At 41.8% G+C, this 24,393-nt stretch overlaps 1 protein-coding gene across 4 annotated transcripts in view; it reads right to left on the bottom strand.

The window, feature by feature from the left end:
• The window catches only part of PIEZO2 (piezo type mechanosensitive ion channel component 2), a gene marked incomplete at its 5' end in the record, with an annotated part of 352,743 nt that overhangs the window by 173,150 nt on the left and 155,200 nt on the right, over positions 1–24,393 (bottom strand). For all 4 annotated transcript variants that reach the window (XM_079717696.1, XM_079717698.1, XM_079717697.1 and 1 more), the window contains one exon: positions 9,701–9,743. In XM_079717696.1, the coding sequence (XP_079573822.1) occupies positions 9,701–9,743 (43 nt within the window). The remainder of the gene's footprint in view (positions 1–9,700; positions 9,744–24,393) is intronic.

Genomic DNA, 24,393 nt, shown 5'->3' with positions numbered 1-24,393 from the left:
GTTCCACTCGCTGGTACGGAGCTGATAACCACTTCAGAGCATTGGAAAGTTTAACAGAGATGATGCCTACACAACACTGTCTACAGAGCTTTTTTGAATATTCTTCCTGTCATTATTGATATAATAATTTTCACCAAATGGTGACAAAACAAATTCAGTAGTAATAAACTCCCATCTCACTGAACTTATTAGGTGTACATTCAGACCTGGATGTTGACAAATTCCAGTTTTAAATTCCCATTTCCAGTTCTTCTGCTTAACTTCTCTGTGTCTCGCATAACCATGTGCAAAAGGAGGGAGAGGGTATCTCTGGGTCTCAGAAGCTCTGTGACCCAGACACGAATGTGTGATTCTGGGACCTAAGTTTAACTCTTGCTGCCCACCTGCTTCTGGGTAATTGAGGGATGGGAATGAACATTTGCCGATTTTACAATTTGAGAAAGAAACACAATGATGTCTTCATCTAAACAAGGCTTTTAAAGTGGGGTTCAGGGACTGTGTTGTACTTTTGAATCCCCTGAACCTGCATGTAAAGTTTTTTTCTTTATGTGCGTATGTGCATTTTTCTGGAAAGCTAGTCCATTACTTTCATCAGATTTTCTAAGGATCTGTGACATGACACTAACCCTTCTCCCCCGCAAAAAATTGTCAGCCAAGGATTTCTAAAGAATCATAATCGTTGATTAAAGTAATAATATTATGAATAATAATAGTGCTATTTTGGGCTTTTATAGAATAAATCAATGCCAAAGAGAAAATCGGAATCCAAGCTTTTTAGTTTAGTATCAGTTAAGATGGTTTAGTACTGGTTTCTTAGTTCAGAAGGCAAACCTAGGGTGGAGGTTTATTTGGGAAGCCCTTCTGGTAAGTACAAGAGGTTGTGACCAGTGAGGGATGGAGAAGAAAGACACCCAGACAGGTGTCCTGTCTACAGGTCGCTGCCATAAGGGGTTCCTGGAAGCTTTTGCAGAAGCCTATGCAATGCCCTTGGGTTGTCCCCAGGACTGAGCAGGGAGGCAGCAGCCCTTGCCCGTGACTTCTGCTGCTCACTGACGCTTCTGGGCCTTTCACCTCAGGCCCCTCCAGCACTGCCTGTGCTGGAGCGAATTTCCAAGGGGCAGGAGGAAGCTGTCGGGTGAGAAGCAGAGAGCTGCAGGCACTAGCTGGGGAGACAGCAGCTGTGGGGTGGGCTCAGTCACCTGGACGAGACCCGTTTCATAATCCATCTTCTCCCATGCACCATGTCCAAGTGTTCACCAAGCTGTGATTTCAGACTGTATTTCCTGAAACACACTTGGTTCACATCCTCTCTCTCATATTCAATGTCACTGTCTCATTCAGACACTCGTAGTCGCCCTCTGAACTCCTGCCACTGCTTTCTACAGGGTCTTCTGGCTCATCCTCTGGTCTGTGTCGCTGCCCACAGGACATTTCTAGAAGCACATCCAACATCTTCCCCAGGGGTTACATCCTTCAAAGTCTCCCCAGCACTACCAGGTAAGAGCCACACTTCTGGTCTTGTCCGCAAAGTGCCTCCCAATGTGTTTTCACCATCCTCAGTTTAATTTCCAAGCTCATTTATGCCTCATGCTCCACCTCTGACAGACGTACTCCAACGAAGCCATCCTCCAAAACCCTGCCTGGCAGCCCCTGAGGTCAAGCTTTCACAAACAACTCCCCCCCTCCCCCGACTAGGTAGCCAGGCTTCATCTCAATCCCACCTCCCACATACACACTGACCCACCCTTGCTCCCCTCCACTTCTGTGCGTCTATCATTATATGGTATCTGGTACATAGTAGGTGCTCAAAAAACACCCTCAAATGATTGCACTAAATGGAAGCATGAACTCACCATATCATCTTTAACGTTTACATGTTGGTATTTTCTATCAGACCAAGACCATGTCTCCCCATCCCCCCGCCCCCAGCCCCCAGCATAGTTATAATAATGCAGGCGCAGCAAACACGTGTGGACCCGAAGCGTCATTAGTGCTGGCATGGAGGGTTGTAGATGAATGGGAAGCAGAGTCAAATAAACCTAAGTTCTCATCAAGCCTCTGACACTCACTAGCTGAGTGATCTTGAATAAAATACTTAACCACTCTGGTTTTACTTCGCTCATTTGTAAAATGGGGATGGTACACACATAGATTACATGACTTCCTCCAACTAGACCCTCTCCTTTCCTGTAACAAGACCGTATATCCTGGCCATTCCTGTGTGACTGCAGGGCACCCCTGTAGGAAGAGCCTGCTTCTCTGACCATGACCTTGGAGTTGGCCATGTGACCTGCTCAGGCACCTGAAAGTAGCAAAAGTGGCCTGTGTCCCACCTGAGCACAGGCTCTAAAAGCCATGGTGGCTGTAGCAGTTTCTCCCAGGTCGCAAGCAAGGCGTCCACCAAATGAAGGCCCTGGTTCAGCCTGGATCCCAAAAAGAAGAAGGCACTTGGAGAAGATCCACAGTCGATCCAGCTTTTGCAGCTGATGTTTAATATGAGCAAGAAATAAACCTCTGGTCTCCTAAGTCACTGAGATACAAGGTTGTTAGCCAGAATAAGCCAGCAGAATCCAACTCTAGAAATGTTGTGAGAATTCCATAAACCAGATGAGCACTTAACAGAGAGCGAGGCCAGCGTATGAGAGATTTGAACAAATCTAAGTGCCTTCCCATAATGTTTGCATCTAGCCCAGGCGTGGGCACAAAGCAGAGGTTTGAAAATGTTCAAGTAAATGAATAAATAAATAAGTTGAGCTTAATTTTAAACACCAAAGCACAGAAATATCCTTTACTTCCAGTCATTTTCTGAATATAGATTATTTTGACAAAAATTTTGTAACATAATTTCCAAATAGCCTGCTAAAGTTTCTAGAAATATTTATATACAGTCTGAAAAAATTAAATAATTTAGAAGTTCATCTTGTGGGAAGCTAGCACAACAACAGGGTAAGTCTTTTAATCACAAGACATGCATTGTGTGCATGTATATGCAAAAGTACTGCTATTTTAAAAGCTACAAGTATGACAACACACAACCGTAACCCAACTAGGACCTCCCTGGTTTAACTCGGTAGACCACAAGATTATAGTAATGGTATGATTTGAATTTAATGTTTTTTCCTTTCTATGTGCTTCTCAGAGAAGTAATATATAGAAATGCTTGTCTTGCTTTAAATTAATAGGTATTCATATTATCCACTTTATCATACAGACTTAGGAACTTAAAAATTTCAGAAAAATATAGCAGAAACTATAGAAATTAATATCTTTGTTTCTATCACAATTGATTTCACGTAACCACCTCATTTCATGGATGTGAGTTTTCAAATAGAAAAGCGTATCATAAAACCATCCTTGGAGTCTACCTTTCCATTATTTCTCAATAGTTCACATAATATTACCTAAGGAAACAGCATTAATTTCAATTACACAGTGAATGAATTATACATAAAGCTGGAGGATAAAAACGAATTTAAAAATTGGCCTTAAATTTCTCAAGTAATTAATTCATGCTCCAAAAGAAAAGGCCAATAGAAATTAAAATGCATCAAGAAGGGCAGAATCCCTGAAAGCAGGGGCGAGGCCAACAGAGAAATGACACACTAATATTTATTTAAAAGGCTATTTTTTTATCAAACATTTATTAAATGCCTATTATTTGACAATCCCTGGTCTGGCACTAGAGGTTATAAAATAGTAAGACACACATCCTGCCCTCAGAAGCAAGGGTCTAGAATAAGACATATAGGTACACACAAGATCATGAACACACCTGGTGGCTTTGTGACAGGAGGTGACAGGAGACAGGGAGGGAGCCTGAGGGCGGTGGCCGAGTGGGTGGGGAAGGTCCGGGAGGAGATGGAGGTAGGGTACCGGTAGCTGCTGTGTCCTGTAGGGACCACAGACACAAAAGGGGGAAAACCAACGAAACAGGTGCAGAGACACCTGCTAAGCCTCCCTGCTTCTGCTGCCACAGAATCGGGTCCTCAAGTGTGTCTCCCTTTATCCGATCTTTCACTTTGCTCACCTGGGTGGGTCAGGTGCAAGATGCCTCAGTGAACAAGATGGATACGGCCCTGATTGCACGGAGCTCTGGACCCTAGTACTAGGATCCCATCATGGTGTCAAGCTCAGGGCAGGAGACTCAGCAGTTAGAGGATAGAGACTTGGAAGGTCAGGGAATTAAGTAACTGTTCACAGGGACACACACTCAAAGCCCCTCTGCTCTGAGGCCTGAGCCAGCTCGACCTGCAGGCTGCCCCATCCTCCTACAAGCTGCAATGTACTGATAAGAAGATGCTGGGGCCCTGGTTTCCTGCCTTCTGCCCACGTGCTTCCCCATCAAGGGCTCTGTCAACTCTTCACCAAACGTCTGATCAGTAAGTATGTGTCAGGCATATCAAGACAGACCCATCCTTCATGCCCCAGAGCGGGAGAAACACAGGAGAACAGCTGCAGTAATATTTACCCAGTACCATCAAGGAGGCACGTGAAAAGTGTTACAAGAAGAGGTGAGACCAAGCCATCAGGCAAGGTTTCACAAAAGCAATGATGTCTAAAACCTGATGGAGGCGGGGAGCTCCCCATGGAATAGACAGTGGGGTAGGGGGGCCAACAACAGACAGGCAGTGGGAGGCTGCCCTCCGAGCACCACCAAGACACAGCCACGCCTCTTGAGTCATCTCTACACCAGGGAAAAAAATCCTAGGGATAATTGTGTTTCATAAGAGCAGGCTGCCTTCAGGGAGATCTATATTTTACTTTATTTATTTTATTTTATTTTATTTTTTGAGATCTATATTTTAAAAGAGTCTTTGAAGGGGCAAGATATTTCATTCCACAATCCAAGCAGAGCATCAAATAAAATCATGTACAATAGGGTGAATACTAATGTAATCTGAGGTGCTGTGCTGATTATAGAGATCTATTAAGAATAACTACCTTGCTTTTTAAGTAAATAGGGGTGAGAAAGCAGTAGAAGATGGTTACTTTGAAAGAGGCATCGATAAGATTTCCCCGAGAGCGGGAACCTTATTTCTGTTGGCGGGTTACTGTGCACAAGCCCACTGACTCGCTGAAATATTTTTTCTCCAGTGAAAAGTGTAGCTTAAGAAAGAGAAGACCCCATGCAGACCTCGCTCACAGCTTCCTGTGAGGACACTAGTGCTTTCTGGTGGCTCCACTTCCTGTCCCCTCCTGCACACACAGCAGAGGGATATGCTCCTGGCCCCTAAATCAGCACAGTAACTTGCTTTGGGCCATAAACTATGACTTGTGGTGACAGATGCAACTTCCAGGTGGAAACACTTAAAATCCAGTGCGCAATTCCCCAAGTTCTGCTTCCATGCTTAAGCAAACTCAGACACATCATGTCAAGACAGAGGTGTCACAGACTGAAGCCAAACAGTGACACACCTTGCACAGGCAACCTCCCCACGAAGTTGTCTGCCTCCTCATCAGATTTTGCACAAACGAGAAAGCAGCATTTGTTGTAAGAAGCCACGGGGAATCTGGGACACTCCCTGGCTGATACGCTTGCTTAGAACTTGCAGAGTATCAGTGCAGGGACAGGGCCAGGCCCACCTGCATCACCATTACCTCGATGAGTGAGTGACTTATGCTTTGGAAATATTTATAATCAAAAGTTTAGAAAATCTGCAGGGAAAGGTGAGCTTTCTGAATGAAATAAAAAATGTTAGGCACAGATACTTTTCCCCATAATGAGAACAAAAACAAAACTGAGTCTTCTTTTGTTATGCAGATAGCAATATCTAGGACCAGGAGTGGAAGAGGGTCTTGGGAGTGGCACCAAAGTTTTAGGAACCTATATCTTATACCTTAACCCGAGCCCTAACCCTAACCCTAACCCTAACCCTAACCCTAACCAAAGTTACAGGAACCTATATCCTTCCTATGTCACGAGCACTCCTCTGATGAAACTGAAAAATAAACTCCTGATATCGCTCACAGAGAGCAATTGTTTGCAAGGTGAACATAACACATTGTCATGAATTCAGCCATATAAACTGTGACAATGTGTATTTATTCTGAGACAGTGTATATAATAGCATGGTTTCTGGGAAGGAAAGGGCTGCACACTGTCTCATCATGTTACAGGCAAGCTCAATCCCTCGATCCTCCCTTGGATTACAAAATGTACAGCAAAGGACATCTTTGCTTTCTTTTTCTTGGAGAAAGCTTTGAGGTTTAGCTGACTCAGTCACTTTTTTTTTTAGATGTGACCACTTTAAAATACTCAGCTAGCCAACAGACTGATGGGCAAACTTCAAAGGACATAGTGCTGAAAGGATCAATATCTCTTACAATGGCTCTAAAGAAGCAGATAGCTTCCTTTAGGATATAACTGGAATTCCCTTTAAGAGAAAGACGAGGTTAAACGAGAAGAAATCAAGCAAGGCCATATTTAACGGCACTGCTTGACATGGTCTTTGCAACTGTAAATGCACAACAACCCCATAGATCAATATCTGCTCTGTACTTTAAGACACTTGATGCAATGCAGAGACGGTTCCCCTGCCCTTAAATGAGGCAACACTGGACAACATGGGAAAACACAGGATGACATTTTAAGATAACATCTAAAAACAGGGATGATCTCTAAACTAAGACTACAGTTCAAAACTACAGCATATCCTTAATAATATTTTTATTTGTACATCTATTTGGAAGCATACCCATTTTAGAGAGGCATTATAATATGGAAATTTTACTGTCTGGCTTTCTTCAAAATGTTCATAAAATGAGAACAGCCGATAAGACTTGAGACTAAAGATTATGTCCCCAGAGCTACAGGGATAAGAAAACTAAAACAACACAAAACCAAAGAAGGCTATAATTCAAGCATTCAGTGTGGTTGGGTGTAGAAAGCCAGGCAGACCTTCGCTTGAATGCAGGTCAATACGCCCACGTGGCTATGACTCTCTGGGTAGCTACTTGATTTTCTTCCAGTTTCCTTCCCTGTGAGATGGGGCCCACAGTCTACTCTCTGGGTACCTACTTGATTTTCTTCTCGTTTCTTTCCCTGTGAGATGGGGCTCACAGTCTACAGTGTGGGTCACAAAGGATGGCCAGTAGCCAATCCTGCCAGCTTCCTGTTTTTGTAAATAAAATTTTATTGGAACACAGCCATGCTCATTGTCTGTGGCTGCCTTCTGCTACAACAGAAGGACCTGAGATGTGGCCTATCCACCCTGTAGAGTAAAAGTTTGCCAATCCCTGGTCTGTGGGGTTGTTGTATGGACTGGAAATGACTGGCCCATGGCAGTTGTTTTCATTAAATCGTTATTCAAGTAAGCAAAAGGTTAAGATCATGCAAACTAGGAAGAATATGTTTCAATTGCCAAATCCTGCAGATCGATGAATCCCTAACCATCTTGGAAGAAGCTCTTGCCCTGAGTGCTTCACTCAGGAGACAGCAAAGAATCTCAGCCTGCACTTTGCTCTACAGAAAAATGACTCAGGATAAATGCAGATTAAAAGGACACTGAGATACCATTTCTCACCTAACAGATTGGCAAAAAAATCTCAAGTCTGACAGCATGTTCTGTTGGCGAGGCTCTGGGGAAACAACTGCTCTCTTCCATTGCTGGCGGGGGGTGCAAACTGCCGAAATTTTAAGGAGAGGAATTTGGCAATGTTTAGCAAAATTCCATAAAAACTTATTCTTTGATTGTACTTGGGAACCTATCCCTTGGATATCTGGCAAAAATACAAGTGTGCATAAGGTTATTCATTTCAAAGTATTCTGGTAAGAGCCAAAGGCTGGGAACTGCCTCAGTGTCCACCCTTGGGATAAATGGCTGACTCCAGGTCCAGAATACTGGGTTGGCTTGATAACTCCAGCTATGCTAGAAGGATGGAAACGATAAAGGACCAGGTGGCCTGCATCAAGTACAAGAAGTCAACACGAAGTTGCCCCCAATGGCAGAAAGGGAGAGATTTGATTTTACATGAAACAGAGGGTAGAATGACAAGGTAAACAATGCCACAAACAGACACATCCAGACAAGACAGCGGTTCTACAAGACAGCTGAGCTGGTTTCCTCAGAAGCCAGGAAAGTGAAGAGAAACCCAACGAAGATGGCAGGGAATCGGGGGACACGATCCCAACACAGAGGCTTGAGATGTGACAAAAGAACAGAATGTGTGGTGACCGCAGTAACTGGCTTTATGGTGGTGACCATTTCATGATGTATAAAAATATCGAATCATTATGTTGTACACCTGAAACTAATATATTGTATGTTAAAAAATTTTTTTTAACTTTTTAAAACTGAAAAATTAAAAGGAATGTGTGGGCTTTAGGAGCACGCTGATTCAAACCAGTATCTGTAAGATGACATTTTTCAGATGATCAGGAAATGTAAACATTGACTGGGTATTAAATGGTGCTAAGGACTTACTGGTATTTGTATTTGGTACCACTGCGGCATCATGATTCTGAAAGAAAACATCCATTTTTTCAGAGACATATCCTGACTTAAGTAGGGATGAACTGACATGATATCTGAGATTTTCTTTACAATATTTTAGCCCCCTCCCCCCTAGAAATGGACAAAGCAAGTATGGCAAAGTGTCCTTGAAGCTGGGCAACAGATGACTGATGTTCAATTTGCTATTCTCTCCTCTTGGTTATCGTTGACATTTTTTCAGAACACAAAAGAAGAATCAAGAGAAAGATGCTTTGGGGAAAGGTTTCACACACGGTGAAGTTGCACATGACATTCCAGCCTTTAAGCTGATCCATGAGATCTGCCCATCCCAAGCCAACCTCCTCCGATAACCTCAAGCACTACCTGTGGGAACTCATGGGGAGATCAACAGTGACAATGCTGACAGGATGTAAGTGTACGGAGAGAAATAAATAAACCTTTGAGTCAATTAAAAATGGTACCAGAAATGCTATCACAGTCAGCCTAGTGATGAGCTAGCTGTACTCACTCGCTACTGGAGAAATAATGTATTTTAAGGTATTTTATAACCCCTTTTATATGCTCTAAGCACTCTGTCAGCTTGATCAATACACATAAAAACACATTTTCAATACAATGAAAAGAACTAGTCAAAAGCTACTTTTAGAGTAAAAAAAAAAAATCACTTTTCTCTCTTTCAATAGCTGTATCAACACTGCAAGTTCACTATGAGATGCTAAATGCCCTTTATGCTGCCATTAGGCCTATATTGACCCTACCTCCACATTTTCTGATGTTATAATGAGTATGCTTTTTCTCTTCTGGTGTAGAAATGCTTTTAGCGAAGAGTGACACGATCTCAGCCTTCCACTTTGAGCTAATAAGATTGGATAATATTAATTATTGCAAAGATATCAATATAAATATAAATTTCTCTGTACTAAACCTGTAAAACTAAATATAGCGCATGACATCAGAAAGAGTTTACTCTCTTTTCAGTGATGATCTAATTCTACAATTTACCTTTCACACTATTTCACAGTTGAAGAAGCATTTTCACATAAATTGCTCCATTTAATCTACATTTTCACTCTGTGTGCAGGCAACAATGTCATAAAGCAAAGGTCTACTTTACAAGGAAATTGAGGCTCAAAAATGATGACTTACTCAAGGGCACAGTCACTGAAGTAATGGTGGCAAGACCACCAATTTATAGTCAATGAACTGCTTGGAATAAAATAGGCCATGAGTAACCAAGCCCTGCTTACCTTTCAAAGCCGATCTGTCGGAATGTCTTTTCCCAGGTTGAGCCTGTAACAGAAGGAAGGGATGTAATTAATGCACAACAAGGATTCAGTTTTGCCCTGATTTTGCACAGCCTGGTAGAGATTTGCTCGTACATCTAAGCAGAATGACTGTCTTTCCTCAAAGGCATCCCTCCCTGCCTCCCCAAATGGCCTTTCAGAGACCAGCCCAGGTGAGTACACACCACCACCACCCCCGCCCCCGGTAACAGAGCAGACCAATAAGTCATTCTCTAAAAGTCTACATGTGTCCCAAGCAGAAAAATGTGTAATACTCTCCTGTTAAAAATAATGAAATAGTAGCACATTGTAAGTTGCACTCTCCAAAATTCAACTTTTAACTTCACGTGCCATTTGGAAAGCTAGAGAGCACTTTGACATTCCAGTCCACTAGACACCATGGCTTTACCTCCTCAATGTTGAAGCACAGGATTTACATGTATTTTTTAAGCTGAACATTTTAATCGGAAGTCTCCTGAATGTAAAAGCACTGTTTCCAGTGACACAGTTTGACAAACAGTGTATCCAAGTCCACAGAAGAATAGCTGGGTATAAAAATGATTTTCTACAATTTTTCTATGAAATAATTCTTCCCTACATTATAAGCATAACAATTTTCTGAGTACTTTATGTAAAGAAAAGTGCTCATTTTTATCAAAGACCATGTCAATAAGAAGTCTGCATTCGTAAGAGGTAAGGGTTCTGCTAACCCACACTTTGACATTTTCCCGATGCTCAGTCAGTGGCAACAATATCTTGATTTCAGTAACTGTTCAAGTAGACACCACTGCCCACCCACTCCACCCCCCTGCCCTAAATCCATGAGCTGTGTTATGTACTAGTTGCGTTAATAATCACAGCAGATAATCACTACCTTTCTGTACAATTTAGTCTTGCAAACAGAAGTGGTGAATTCAGCACTCGGTCTCCAGAGGCAGTTAAAAGCCACCCTGCTTCTGTTCCTCAAGTCACAGTAAGCCAGGATGGCACTTATGTTTCTTTCTTGAGAACTCTGCCTCCAGTGCTTTATTCTCAGGTGGACAATCAGTGCCTCCTAGGCATTAGATAGACTTTCTGGAAAGACAGGAGATTATACAAAGTAGTTTCCTGGGCCCTCTCTGAGGGCTAAGCTAGTCCCAAGGGAGCATGAATGTGGTGATTTCACTAAGGGACTTGGGTTCATACTACTCTGTTATGATGGAGTGTTTTAAATAATTGCTATAAATAATGCAGGACTAAATTTGGGATCAGAATTACACACACATGCGTACACACATAAATTTAAAGCAGATCAGGTTTATCTCCTCGGACGAAGTTACTCTTGCCCAGTTGAATTCCAATAGGCTTTGCTAAGTAGGAGGAAAAGACCTGGAATTTTAGTTAAGCAGCTCAGGAATTTCTGATGGCCCCTGAACCAGGGGAGTAGGCCCCATATGAATGTCATCTGTCCTGTGAGTCACACGCAAAACAATGGAGAATCCCCATCTCAGGAATTCTTGAACGACAGTTATCCTGCCCCTGAAAACTAGCAATTAAAACACTGCCCAAGAATATATAACCTGAATCAGAAACCACGCTGAACTCCAGGACAGCTGGCAACAGTCTGGCCCGAAGTCAGAGGTGGGAGACATTAAGAGCCTGACGCCAAGTGAGAAGCAGATAGTCTGTGCTCGGACCCAGTGGGGAGGGTCGGGGTAGGGAGGCATTTAGATGCTACTCTTCTTGATTCTCTTGCTTTCATTGAGAAACAAAGCACCTTTTAACTTTTTCCACATTTCCATTTTTTCCCCAGATCTTCTCAGCGCATTCTAAAATTGATTTTTTAAATAGACTCCATTTATTATCAAGGTAAAATAAAAATAAATGATTTTGCTACACTGCACATTCAGGCTCTTAAAACACGGAACTTTAATTAAGAAATAGGTCCCCTTTTCATATTTCTGAGAAAAATTAAACTTATTCCAAAAGGGCAGAACAAGGTAAAAGTTTTGGGGTCAAGACTTCCAATACTCCTTAAAATAAATATTATTAACCCACTCAACCAAGCACAGTGGAGATGGGGGAACACAACTTCCTTCCTGTCACTAGAAGTCAATTTAATTAGTAATTTGAGCATCTTACATACCATAGGTGCTCATCATTGTTTGCCGGTGATCCTCTACTAAACATCTTAATACATTAGGTATGAGACTGAATATATTAAAATATGGTTTCTGCCCTCGAATACCACATACTCTAGAGGTTTGGGTTTTTGTGTCTTTTGTGAGCACTTAGTCATGGGGAAAGGAGAAACACAATAAATGGAACAGACATATCCAGATCCTTTGGCACCAAGAATATTTTTGACAGCCCATTATTCAGTTGCTGGGGAATTCTTTTACAGCCATTCACCATGTTTTACATGGTAAAGTAATATTATTCTCCCATGCCAGAGCAGTCCAACACAGAGAGGAAAGTAGAGAAAACAAAGTTGCTGGAAGACTTCCTTGATTCAACACTTTTAAAATGAGATTTATAATATGAAGTCTAGAACATGTTACAGTCTTCAGGTGACAGCAAAGGACAGCAACAAGGAAAAGAAGGGAAATGTATAGCATAGAGAAATGGATACAATTCACTAGAGGGGTTGTTCCTTTCCAATGTTAGATGAAGTAGTTAGAAATAATGCATTGCATTCTTCACTTTTTTCTTTTTTTTTTTTTTTTTGCAGTATGTGGGCCTCCCACTGCTGTGGCCTCTCCCGTTGCGGAGCACAGGCTCCAGACGCGCAGGCTCAGTGGCCATGGCTCACGGGCCCAGCCGCTCCATGGCATGTGGGATCCTCCCGGACCGGGGCACGAACCCGTGTCCCCTGCATCGGCAGGCAGACTCTCAACCACTGCGCCACCAGGGAAGCCCACATTCTTCACTTTTAAAAATTAGTTACCAAAGGGGGAAGGTGAGGGGAGGAATAAATTAGAAGTTTGGGATTAACATATAGACACTACTATATATACAATAGATAATCAACAAGGTCCTACTGTATAGCACCAGGAACTCTACTCAGTATTCTGTAATAACCTATATGGGAAAAGAATCTGAAAAAGGATGGATATATGTATATGTATAACTGAATCACTTTGCTGTACACCTGAGATTAACACAACATTGTAAATCAACTATACTCCAATATAAAATAAATTTAAATCTAAAATAAATAATTAAACTAATTAAATTAAATAAGAATTTCCCTTGATAGCACTGGCATCTCAATGACAGAGCTGACATCTGGAGCAGAGGGAGGGTAACCAAGTCCAAAAGCTGGAAACAAACCCTGGGCTAAATGTCACTCAGTCTGCAGGGCAAGTTCCAATGTCTCATCCATGTGTGTCTCAGGTGACAAAATATCCCTTAACATCCTTCAACCCCAACACTCCAAGTGGGAACTGCCATGCCCAGAAGTAGGGCAACTATTCCTGGAACGAATCGAATCCATTGACAGCTACTCCTTTACAAGGTGAACCAGGCTCCGTGCATCCATCCTCCCTCTCCTCCCTCTTCCATCCCATGTTCCTGCTGACCTCAGCAGCTTCCAAGTTCCTGTCTTTCCACAAAAGAAAGCAGTTTCGGAGACCTCCTTTCTTTGGGAACTACTTTGCCCCGGCCAATAAGCTGCTTCTGCGGGCCCCAAGGCATCCTACCTCCCACCCTGGCCATGGGGGCACGGGATCTGGGCATCCTTGCAGCACCTGTCTCCTGGTCACAGGTGACCAGATGTGCATGTGACCAGATGTGCCAAAGTGGAACCTTCCCCAGGCAGGTAAGAAGCTCTTTTCCTCACCTGTTGGAGAACCAAGGTCATGTGAGCCCAGCCCTGACAATGTTCCCAATATGATGGCCACAGGGAGAACACTGTGTAAGAGGAAAAAAGGGGTCCTGAGCAGAGGGAATCCAGGAAAGAGGAGAGGGGGCTGCTGATGGCATCCCAGGGTCTGTTCCCAGCAGTTCTTGGTGTCCCCGCCTTCCTGCCACTCCTGTTACAAGAGAGGAAAATCTGTGTTGTTTCCTCCAGTGCTAAGTCTAGTTTCAAGTCTGATATTTGTATCTCAAAGAGCACCACATATGAACAAGAAAAATAAGATTTTAACAATGCTTTGAGCATCAAAATTTTAGGTGGGAATAAAAATATTTTAAAGAAATTCCAGCCTTTTAAAACCATATTTTAAATTAAGAGAATGGACATTCTCCCCCAAATTAACATAGCAATAGAAACATGTAAGCCAAGACAAGGAAGGAACCTAAGTGTTCATCCACAGGTGAATGGATAAAGAACATGTGAGATAGATAGATAGATAGGTAGATAGATAGATACACAATGTAATATATATGTGTATATATATACAATGTAATATTACTCGGCCATAAAAAAAAACAAAATAATGCCATTTGCAGCAACATGGATGGACCTAGAGATTATCATACTAAGTGAAGTAAATCAGAAAGAGAAAGACAAATACAATATATCACTTATAGGTGGAATTGAAAAAAATGATACAAATGAATTTATTTACACAACAAATAGATCCACAGACACAGAAAACAAACTTATGGTTACCAGGGGGGAAGGGGGGCAGGCAAGGGATAAACTGGGAGATTGGGATTGACATACACACACTACCATACATAGAATAGATAATCAACAATGCTCTATTGTATAGCACAGGGAACTATATTCAGTATCTTGTAATAACCTATAATGGCAAAGAATCTGAAAAAGAATGCATACATATATATATGTATGTATAACTGAATCACTTTGCTGTGTACCTGAAACTAACACAACATTGTAAATCAACGATAATTCAATTAAACAAACCGGGTTACACTCACCCCCTTACCAGGCGCCCACTTATATATATCAGCTAATTTAATCCATGGGGTCAGTACTATTATTATCCCACTTTTGGGTGATAAGCTGAGGGGTGGGGGACTCGGGACTGCAGACCCAGCGCTTTATTTAACTCCCTCCGTCACTGCTCTGTCCCGCATGGGGGTCCTGTCCTTGTCTCTCCTTCCTTCTTCCTTTTCCTCCTTCCTATCATTTGTCTCTTGCCCCGATCTGGTTATAATATAGATTCAAAATATTTCATTTTTAGCTCCACAAAGTTTTGTGTGTCTGGTTATTAACTTAAGAAGCACAAAGTGCCTACAGCAGACATGCTGTGTCATCAAACCCCTCCTCTGGAACCCGCGAGCTTCTACTGCAGTAATTTTGTTAAACACTCAGTACGCCCAGCAGGAGCTCAGTCTGTACAAATACACGTAGATATGTACCTGGTACATGATGGAGCAGGGCTGATTATTTTTTATTTCATCTAATTTTTCTGTAGTCGCAGTTTAAAACCACAGGGCTTTGACTGTTACTTGAAACCAGCCAACTGAGTTCTCTCAGCCCGGCTCTAGTCGTCTGTATTTTTTTAGACAAATTACTCTGGGGTCTTTATAACACCAAGGGGTTTTCCACAGCTCCCATTCAGTTTGTAATTTCATTTTTTCATAAACGTTATTGAACATGCAAAAATCTCTATCTTGATGTTGTAAATTGGTTACTCGCTTTGTTATGTTTCCTCATTGATTACTTTTATCAATAATTTTAAAATCAACTTATTGCTCAATTTCTAATACAAAAATGCAACGACAAGTTTCATAATGCAGTTGGAAAACTGGTGGTCAAATGAGGCACAGATTTTTCTCCTAATTGAACAATTTTACAAGTGTGTCCCAGACATTGAAAGCCACTTGAACTTGGACCTGCACCTCTGCTTTTTCCAAAATAATTAGCAGAAAAGGACTAGTAATACATGGGAGTGGCAGATTTTTGCCAGCATATTCCTATAAAAATGGAAGCATTTTCATATATCATAGGGGCTGCCAGGCAGGTGAACATGGGACCTGGCACAGAAATTGGTGATGAAACAGTCAAATACCAGGAAGTGTTACCATTTATGAGCTTTCTGGTAGAAGCTTCATTGACATTATTTTTAACTGTTTAAAGGAAAAGATTTTCCTACCCAATCAAAGAGTCAAGATTTTACCACACATTGAATGTTGGACAGAATGTGAAGTTCTAAGAGGAAAATAGATTCTTCTCAGTTGACTAGTAGTGATATTTTACTTTGCAAATGTTAAGATGCTCTTGTGTTGAATTGTACCTGAACTCCATCAAACCCCAGGAATGGCTGCTCTAATGGGTGATGCGTATCCAAGCAATGCAGTTTTCCCAGACAAGGAGCAATTTCAGCATTTTGGGTGAAATGGTGAGATCTGCAAAATTCTCTGAGTCCTAATTCCCAGGTGATATTTATTATTAGTGAGTTAAAAGTAACTGTAAAAGATAAGGATAAGGAAAAAAATCTTTACCATCCCTTAATTAATACTTTTTATATTAAAAGACCTATACAGGTATATTTTTTAAAGCATCATTTTCGCCTCTACCTAATACTCTTGTTTTGTAATGTCCATTATCCCCTGCTCTGATCATCAGTATCCAGATGACATTGCTTTAATCATGTAATAATATATAACATAACTCTTTCTGTGCCAATAAATATGGACCTCTAATCATTTTAATGCACATAGAGTATTACATAATTTAATAAAATGCAAGTTCCTTATCAATTGCCGGTGCTATACAAATTATATCTACATTTTTGCTATTATGTATAGCAATATTTTGAACACCTTTTACATATATCTTTGAACACTTATTCAGTTATTACTTTAAGATAAATTCCTCAAAGTAGAACTATTGTATTGTGATACATCACATGCAAAATTTTGATTAATACTATAAAAATTTTTACCCTCAAATTTTATTCAAATACATATACTTGATTTAATTCAATTTTATGAATCTTTTTATCTTTTATAAGACATTTTATTTGAACTTATATTTTCATAATTAAGAATGAAATTAAACAAATGTTCTTAGGTTTGTATGCAATTTTAGTATTTTCTTTTCTGAATTGTCTATTCATGTTCATTGCCCATTTGTCTGTTAGATGCTTGTCTTTGTCCTATTGATTTGTTAGAACACTTTATATATTAGGGCTAATAATCTCAAATGTGGCATGTCTGCAGCAAATACATTTGCCCTTTGCATTAAAAATTTCATAATTAAATTTCAAAATTTAATCATGTATTTCCCTGAATAGAACTGATGAATGTTTACATTATTAATTGATTTCTATCATTTTAGCTTTTCAGTTTTTTAATTTACATATTTGTCTTCCCAATAGGTGAGAACAAATATTAAATTGTTTCTTTGATCTTCATGAATCCTTTAATATCCATATATCTCAACTCTATGAGGTCTTAAATGAGCATAATGCATATTCTGTGCTATTATCTGAGTTGACTAGTCAGTCTGAAAAATACCCATGACTAGTATTCACTCTTTGTAGAGACTAGGACAAGCCTCTCCACAAATCTTCAAGCCTGTTCACAACTATGCAACACTCTCTTCTATGAGTGGAGGATGCAACAACATCCTAAAAGATTTTGAAAACTTACTTTGAAATTACTTTAAAATAAGATGTAAATACTAAATAATTAACCCCCTCATCAAATAATGGATTTCTAAAGATAATTATTGGCTATAACATTTCTGGTTGAAGATTAGATCTCATTGGCAGTCAGTGATGTTTCTCCCACCAACTTCCCACTATAATAGCTACGGACACACTGGAAGAGAGAAACACACACACACAGAGTAAATCTATTTTCCAGAATCTCAGAGAAACTTTTACACGTAGGTCAGTTAACTGAACTGAATAGTGAAACTCAACTTGTAAGGTTCTATGCATATGTCTCCCATGGAAACCAAAGCAGCCTTAAAGGGGATAAAAGTATGTTTTGTTCTTTCCCCAGTGTATTAACTCCAGTTCAGAAACACAAAGTCCATACAAACCAGAAAGTGGGCAACTGCACCTTCTCTGCCAAGGATGCCTCTTTCTTTTGCTCCCAACATCATCACCATCATCATCAATATCATCATCATCATCACCATCATCATCACCACCATCACCATCACCATCATCATCATCACCATCATCATCACCACCATCACCATCACCATCATCATCACCACCATCACCATCATCACCATCATCATCATCACCATCATCATCACCACCATCACCATCATCATCACCATCACCATCATCATCACCACCATCACCATCATCATCACCATCACCATCACTATCATCACCATCACCATCAGCAGCAGCAGCATCATCAGCATCATCCCCACCTTCCCCTGCCCTCCTGACTTCAATACCTTTCCACCCCAAGTCCAAGAGTTGTGTGTGTGTATTTATGTTTGCCTAAGCATGCATATATTTGTGTTTGTGTTTGGATGTGTGTGGGGTGGGATGGGTGTGTGGAGAGTTATGGGCAGGGAAGAAGGGAACCACCCCTCCATGGCCCACTGTCTTTTGGGGACACATAGTCCTCATCAGTTATAGGAAAAATTACAGGAATAGTTGGGGTCTGAAAATCCCTGGCAACTACCCATCCTGAGTGCTAGAAATGGACTAAATACACAATAATTAGAAAATGTTTATATACACTGTTTATATACAGTGGAATAGTATGTGACACTAAAATTAGATTTTTGATAAAAAGCAATGAGCTAACTGAGATTCCATCCTGCTCATTCTTACATGATCTTCATGATATGGTTGGAGATAGAAATTTAATGAGGTAAAGATCTATAGGAAAATCACTGAATAACTGGGAAATCACGAGAAAGTGTTAAAATCGGCAGTCTGCAGTCCACCTAGGGCGGTGCTCAGCTTTGGGGATACAGGTGAGGCACAGTGTCTGACAGCTCACAAACGGCCCCTTAGATGGGGGCCTGATTTTAGCAGGAGACCAAGTCAGAGGCTGTCCCTGATGAGGGTGTTATGTCACCACTTCTTCATAAGCTAATGTGTAACGCCCGTGTACTTATTTTCTAGGCCTCAAATATAAAATTTTACATTTCAGAGTCGATGATACACAACTTCTATCCTTTCTTAAGCTAGCTTGTGATTTCACATACTTCAAATAGATGACGCCACTGGTGCTAATTTTCCTCTATTTCAGGGTGTCAGTTTTCTCTGAAAACCAAAAATGAAACACCCCAAATTTCAGCAGGACAGATGGCAAGAACTCAGCTTTTGCAGCAAAATTAACTTTGGTCCTGACCCCCTACCCCACGACTTGTCATGCCCAGCTATGATGTCATGATGTCTGATGTCACGACGGCCAGCTCCAGGTCTACAGCTTAGTTGAGGCATCTCTGAAATGAGGATTGAAGCCGTCTTCACACAAATACAATGAGGACGTGTATTCAGAGCATCTGCACAGTGTCCGGCACAAACTAGGTGGTATATACTGGTAGCAGCTGCTGATATTAGGCCCCCAACCAGCTTCTCAACCAGCGCTTTACATGAACAAGGCTGCACCTAGGAGCTGAGAGCATCAACTGTGCAGGATACCACAGCCGATTTCCCCTCTCCATCCCTCGTCCCTACACACTCACACTCACACACTCAGACACATGCACACACTACAAGGTACAGGAATAAACTTTAGCATCTTTTCTCTTTTTAATTTGGAGCATCATTATATCTTGTGCTTTGTTTCAGTTAATCCATGTTGCATTATATACTTTTCCGTTTAGTGTATATTTGCCAAAACCCTCCTAAAATTATCTTAGGGGAAGGGCATAGATGCATATTTAGGTTAAACCCATAACTAATTTCATTTAAACTGAGTCCTTCAGAAAGAGCTTCACAAGCTTATAAAAGTATTCAGATTGGTGTTTATGAGGTTGTCCCTTAAAAATACACACGAGAACATGAATCGCACGTCGGGGACCCTGTCATTTCTGCAGAAGCTGAAAGAGCAGCGTCCTCATGCGGAGGCCACACACACACACACACACACACACACAAACACACACACAAACACACACACATACACAAAGGGAGGGCAGCAATAATGAAACGCAAGGTTGGCCAACAAGGTGTCTTAACAAACAACCATTTTTTTCTCCAAGAAAAATGTAGTTACATTCTTTTGAGAGAAGGAGGAAGAAAACCGATTTGGTTTTCTCACTGGCCATTATCTCTAGCACTTGGGCCAGTATTTCGGTGGAGGAGGCCCTGTCCCCTGGGATGAGGGTTTCACTTTGGTGCTCCTTCAGGCATTTATCATGGCATCGTGGTTCCTTGACTGGGCTGTGGCTTCCTTTACACTAACTACAAATTCCCATCACCAGAGGTGTGTGCCTTGTTTTTCCTGAGGTTTTATTGGAAACAACCAAGTCCCTGTGCAGTCTGACAGCAAAGCCCTCACCCACACCCTGCTTCTGAGGAAGAACAAATAAAAATGTCATTGCTGAGTTCGCTGTGCAGCCTCGGGCACAGGGACCGCAGGCCTGCATCCGTCCCCGGGTCACACACAGCGGAGAAGGCAGGCCGCACACTTCCTGGACGTCTCATCTGAGCATCCTCCGTTGGCTCCCGAGACCGAGTCACGTTTCCCAGTATTGTTATCAGATTTACCTTCAACCCTCTCAGAAGTCAGGATTTTCTTTTCTCTTCTTTACTTTTTTGGACCGAGACTCTTTGAAGCTTGAGTTCTTGGCCCCAAAAAGCATCTGTGGGGGACTTTGCTCTCCAAACAGAATCCTGAATTTGGTCAGACGGGGAGACTTATGGGGGAGTTTCCAGGCCGCAGACGGTGGGAGGGGGTGGTCCCCTCGCTCCCCCGAGGCCATGGAGAGTGGCTGATGTAACAGTTCTGGGACAGCCAAGCCTTTTCTCCAGAATCATGCTTTTAACTGATAAATACTGTGAACATTACAGGCACATACAAGAATATCTGACTAATCTTCTGGCACAGAACAGAATCCCTGAGCTTGAAATTTGAAGCAGTTGAAAAGCCATCAATATGCTTTTAAAGATGCAGCAAATACCAGACTTAAAAAGTCGCTCTCTATATAGTATTTTCAAATGTGAAGTATTTAGTGTCACCTGACATGAAGGATAAAGCTTTCTTGGACACACGACAGAATTTCCCTCTTGCTGTGCTTTTCCAGGAGTCCAGACGGACGCTGTATGTTGCAGACAGAAGCTTTCCTGGGTGCTGATAACTCTAGCAGACAGGCTTCCTCCACTTTATTGTGTCTCCTCTCTGCTTTAGGTCTAATTGTAGATACAAAAACTGCATTTTTAGGGGAATAAAATGTTTCTGACGAGGGCAAGCGACCAATTCCCCTGAAGAACTTAGACATGGATTAATGTATTATATTTAGTCTGGGGGAGTCAGACATTCACAAGCCCCTCCTTATTCACAATGCCCTACCTTCCCTCGGAGTCTCGGTCCCTAAAGCAGCCCCTGAGAGGTGACCTCCCTCGGGAGGGAGTGGGGCTATAACACAGATGGTTAGGAAAGGGAACAGGATCCCCCCAGGCCTTGGGCTTTGAGACAGACATGTGTTTCCATTCGACAGAAAGGGAGAGGAAGACTTGGAAGTAAAACGCAAAGTCTACAGAGCAGAGGAGGATGCTGAGTTCTAGTTCAGGGGTGCAGGGTGACAAACGCAAGTTGTCAGAGCACGAGGTCACAGATAGCAACCTTACAGAAACAGAAGCAGAGGCCCAGGCTGCTGGGCAGGGGCCGCGTGGACTGTCACTGCCTGTGAAGTCTCGGGGAATGAGACGGACACACCCACTTGGTCCCCTGTGTCCTGATTCCTCTGCCTCACATGTCCTCCTCACTCCCCTTGGGAGGGGAAGGAGTCAGAGTTCTAGTTTTTCAATCCTGAGTCCTTAAACCATGCCTGGGGCCAAACGCTATACATAAACAATGGAAAGGGGGTACTGTAAATGAACAGATGTGATGAACACGGAGCAGGTGATTTAGTCAGTGATTTAGTCAGTGGATGGTCTCAACGTCATCACATCCTGGTGCACGGAGCCGGCATGACAACAGCCAAGAGATCCCCTTGTTTCTTAGTGACCTTAAGAGATTCGGGGCCACCGTCCTATGGGGGCATCTTCATTACACAGGCCAGAACGTCTCTTCCCGGGTTGTAGTTCAAAGTGGAGGAAACAGCCGGGAAGCATTTGGGATGCAAGGCGATACAAGTCTGGTGCCGACGTCAGGGCTAAACGTGGCCCCTTCCTATCTGTGAGAAACTTACAGCACGTCACCTTCATCCCTGCTTAATGGTTTAATTTGGATGCATTAACGGAAAGAGAGGGAAAAAAAAGTCTCGGTTTGTCTTTGTGCTGACTCAAAAAGATTTGCAGAACTTTGCTGAGGCTTTGGCTAACTGTGGCCTCCCAACTGCTGCTGAAAAGGTACCCGTGCATTGGGCTTTATGTAAACACTCCCGGCATTAACCACAGCTACAGCGTAAGGCAGAGCCGCAGAAAATATTCTTGTTTCTGTGATGAGCTGGAGCATCTCGCCTGAGCACCCCACTGAAATGTGGAGCTCCATAGAAGAAACCAGAAAACGGTGTGATAGGGACTAGGAACGCTCACAGGTAATGCTGGCGCCCTCGTCGGTGTGATGGGGACACACCCCCATTCTGTCTTCACTGAAGTGATTCCCAAATGGTGCAGAATCGCCCCAGATGCAAAGAAATTCTGAGTGATTTTGACCAGATTCCTACACCGTTTCCTGTACCTTCAAGGAAGACTGGAAAGTTTGAACAAAAGAAGGAACAGCTCTTCCTAAATGCTCACTGTGAACCATAATTTTGCATTTCAGAAGTTTCACATTTGGGGACCATTCCAAGCAAGACACAGGCAAGGAATGGGGCCCACACATCGCATCTTACCTTTGAGGGTCCGGGAAGAAGAGGGTCCTTGGCAGGTTGGGAGAGGTGAGGGCCCCTACCCCTTTCTTGGCCTCATTTGCAATCAGCCCTCAGAATAGAAACGGCTGCTGTTCCCGCTCACAGATTATTTTATTGAAGTGTAGTTGATTTACAATATCAAGTTAGTTTCAGGTGTACAGCACAGTGATTCAGTTATATATGCATATATATATATATATATATGTATTACTTTTCAGATTCTTTTCCCTTATAGGTTATTAAAATACGGAGTACATTTCCCAGTGCTACACTGTAGGTCCTTGTTGGTTATCTATTTTATATACCGCCCATAGATTTTAATGGAATTAGACACAATTTGGTGAATGGATGGAGCGTTAAGAGTGCATACGTTTGCCAAGAGGAGATCTCGGGTTTACAAGTTCCTGTGGGTTCTTAGCTGGGGGCAAAGGAGGCCCTGGTGGTGCTGGTCGAGTGTCTGCCCGTGACATTGTTATGGATGGATCCACATCATCTGATCACCTCTGCTTTTTGAGGTTCTCTCTATACTTGGACAACAATAAAGTTATAACTCTAAAATAGTTTTTAGAAAACAAATGTCTAGGGAGCGAGTAAAGATAAGATTTTTATATAATTCTCTTAGAAAGAGCATTTAAGTTCAAAGAAAGAGGTGTTGGCTATCCCTATAGGGAATCTCCCTCCTGTTGTTTGCCCAAAAGCCCCATAGTGGGACACCAGGGATGTTTCGCTGGATTTTTCTCAACCCTTTTAGTTTAAAATAAAGAAAGACTATCTTATTTTAAATTATAGAACTTCATATTCACTACTCTAGACTTCAATCTTAAGATTAGGAACTCTGGGATGTAAAAGAACTAAATACTAGTTGCTTGTGATTTGTAGGGTCTGACGTGTAGATCTCAACATGTAGAATTATAGTTCTACTCTCCCTCTTCCCTATTTTTCTGTCATTTAACTATTAAACATATATCTATCTATAATTTTAATAGCTTCTAGAATGTAATACCTGCAAAGGATTTTTCCTTACTACACAACTAATGCACATTCATCTGAATCATGAGTAATCCCACCATCCAGAAACTAACCACTGTTAATCCATTGGTAAATATCCTTTGGGACTTCTTTTTGTTCTGAGTGGCAGGGCCTGGGAAATCACACACATTGTTATGTAATAGACCTCCTTTCTTAACTTCATGAAGTAAAATGTGTCTTATCAAGGTATACTTTTTTTTTTTTTATGTCTTTATTGGAGTATAATTGCTTTACAATGGTGTGTTAATTTCTGCTTTATAACAAAGTGAATCAGTTATACATATACATATGTTCCCATATCTCTTCCCTCTTGCGTCTCCCTCCCTCCCACCCTCCCTATCCCACCCCTCTAGGTGGTCACAAAGCACCAAGCTGATCTCCCTGTGCTATGCGGCTGCTTCCCACTAGCTATCTATTTTACGTTTGGTAGTGTATATATGTCCATGACACTCTCTCACTTTGTCACAGTTTACCCTTCCCCCTCCCCATATCCTCAAGTCCATTCTCTAGTAGGTCTGTGTCTTTATTCCTGTCTTACCCCTAGGTTCTTCATGACATTTTTTTTCTTAAATTCCATATATATGTGTTAGCATACGGTATTTGTCTTTCTCTTTCTGACTTACTTCACTCTGTATGACAGACTCTAGGTCTATCCACCTCATTACAAATAGCTCAATTTCGTTTCTTTTTTATGGCTGAGTAATATTCCATTGTATATATGTGCCAC

Source organism: Hyperoodon ampullatus (genome assembly GCF_949752795.1).
Source record: "Hyperoodon ampullatus genome assembly, chromosome: 13".
NCBI classification, from domain to species: Eukaryota; Metazoa; Chordata; class Mammalia; order Artiodactyla; family Ziphiidae; genus Hyperoodon; species Hyperoodon ampullatus.
Note: the sequence above shows the minus strand (reverse complement) of the source record. Positions and strands in the feature narration are given on the sequence as shown.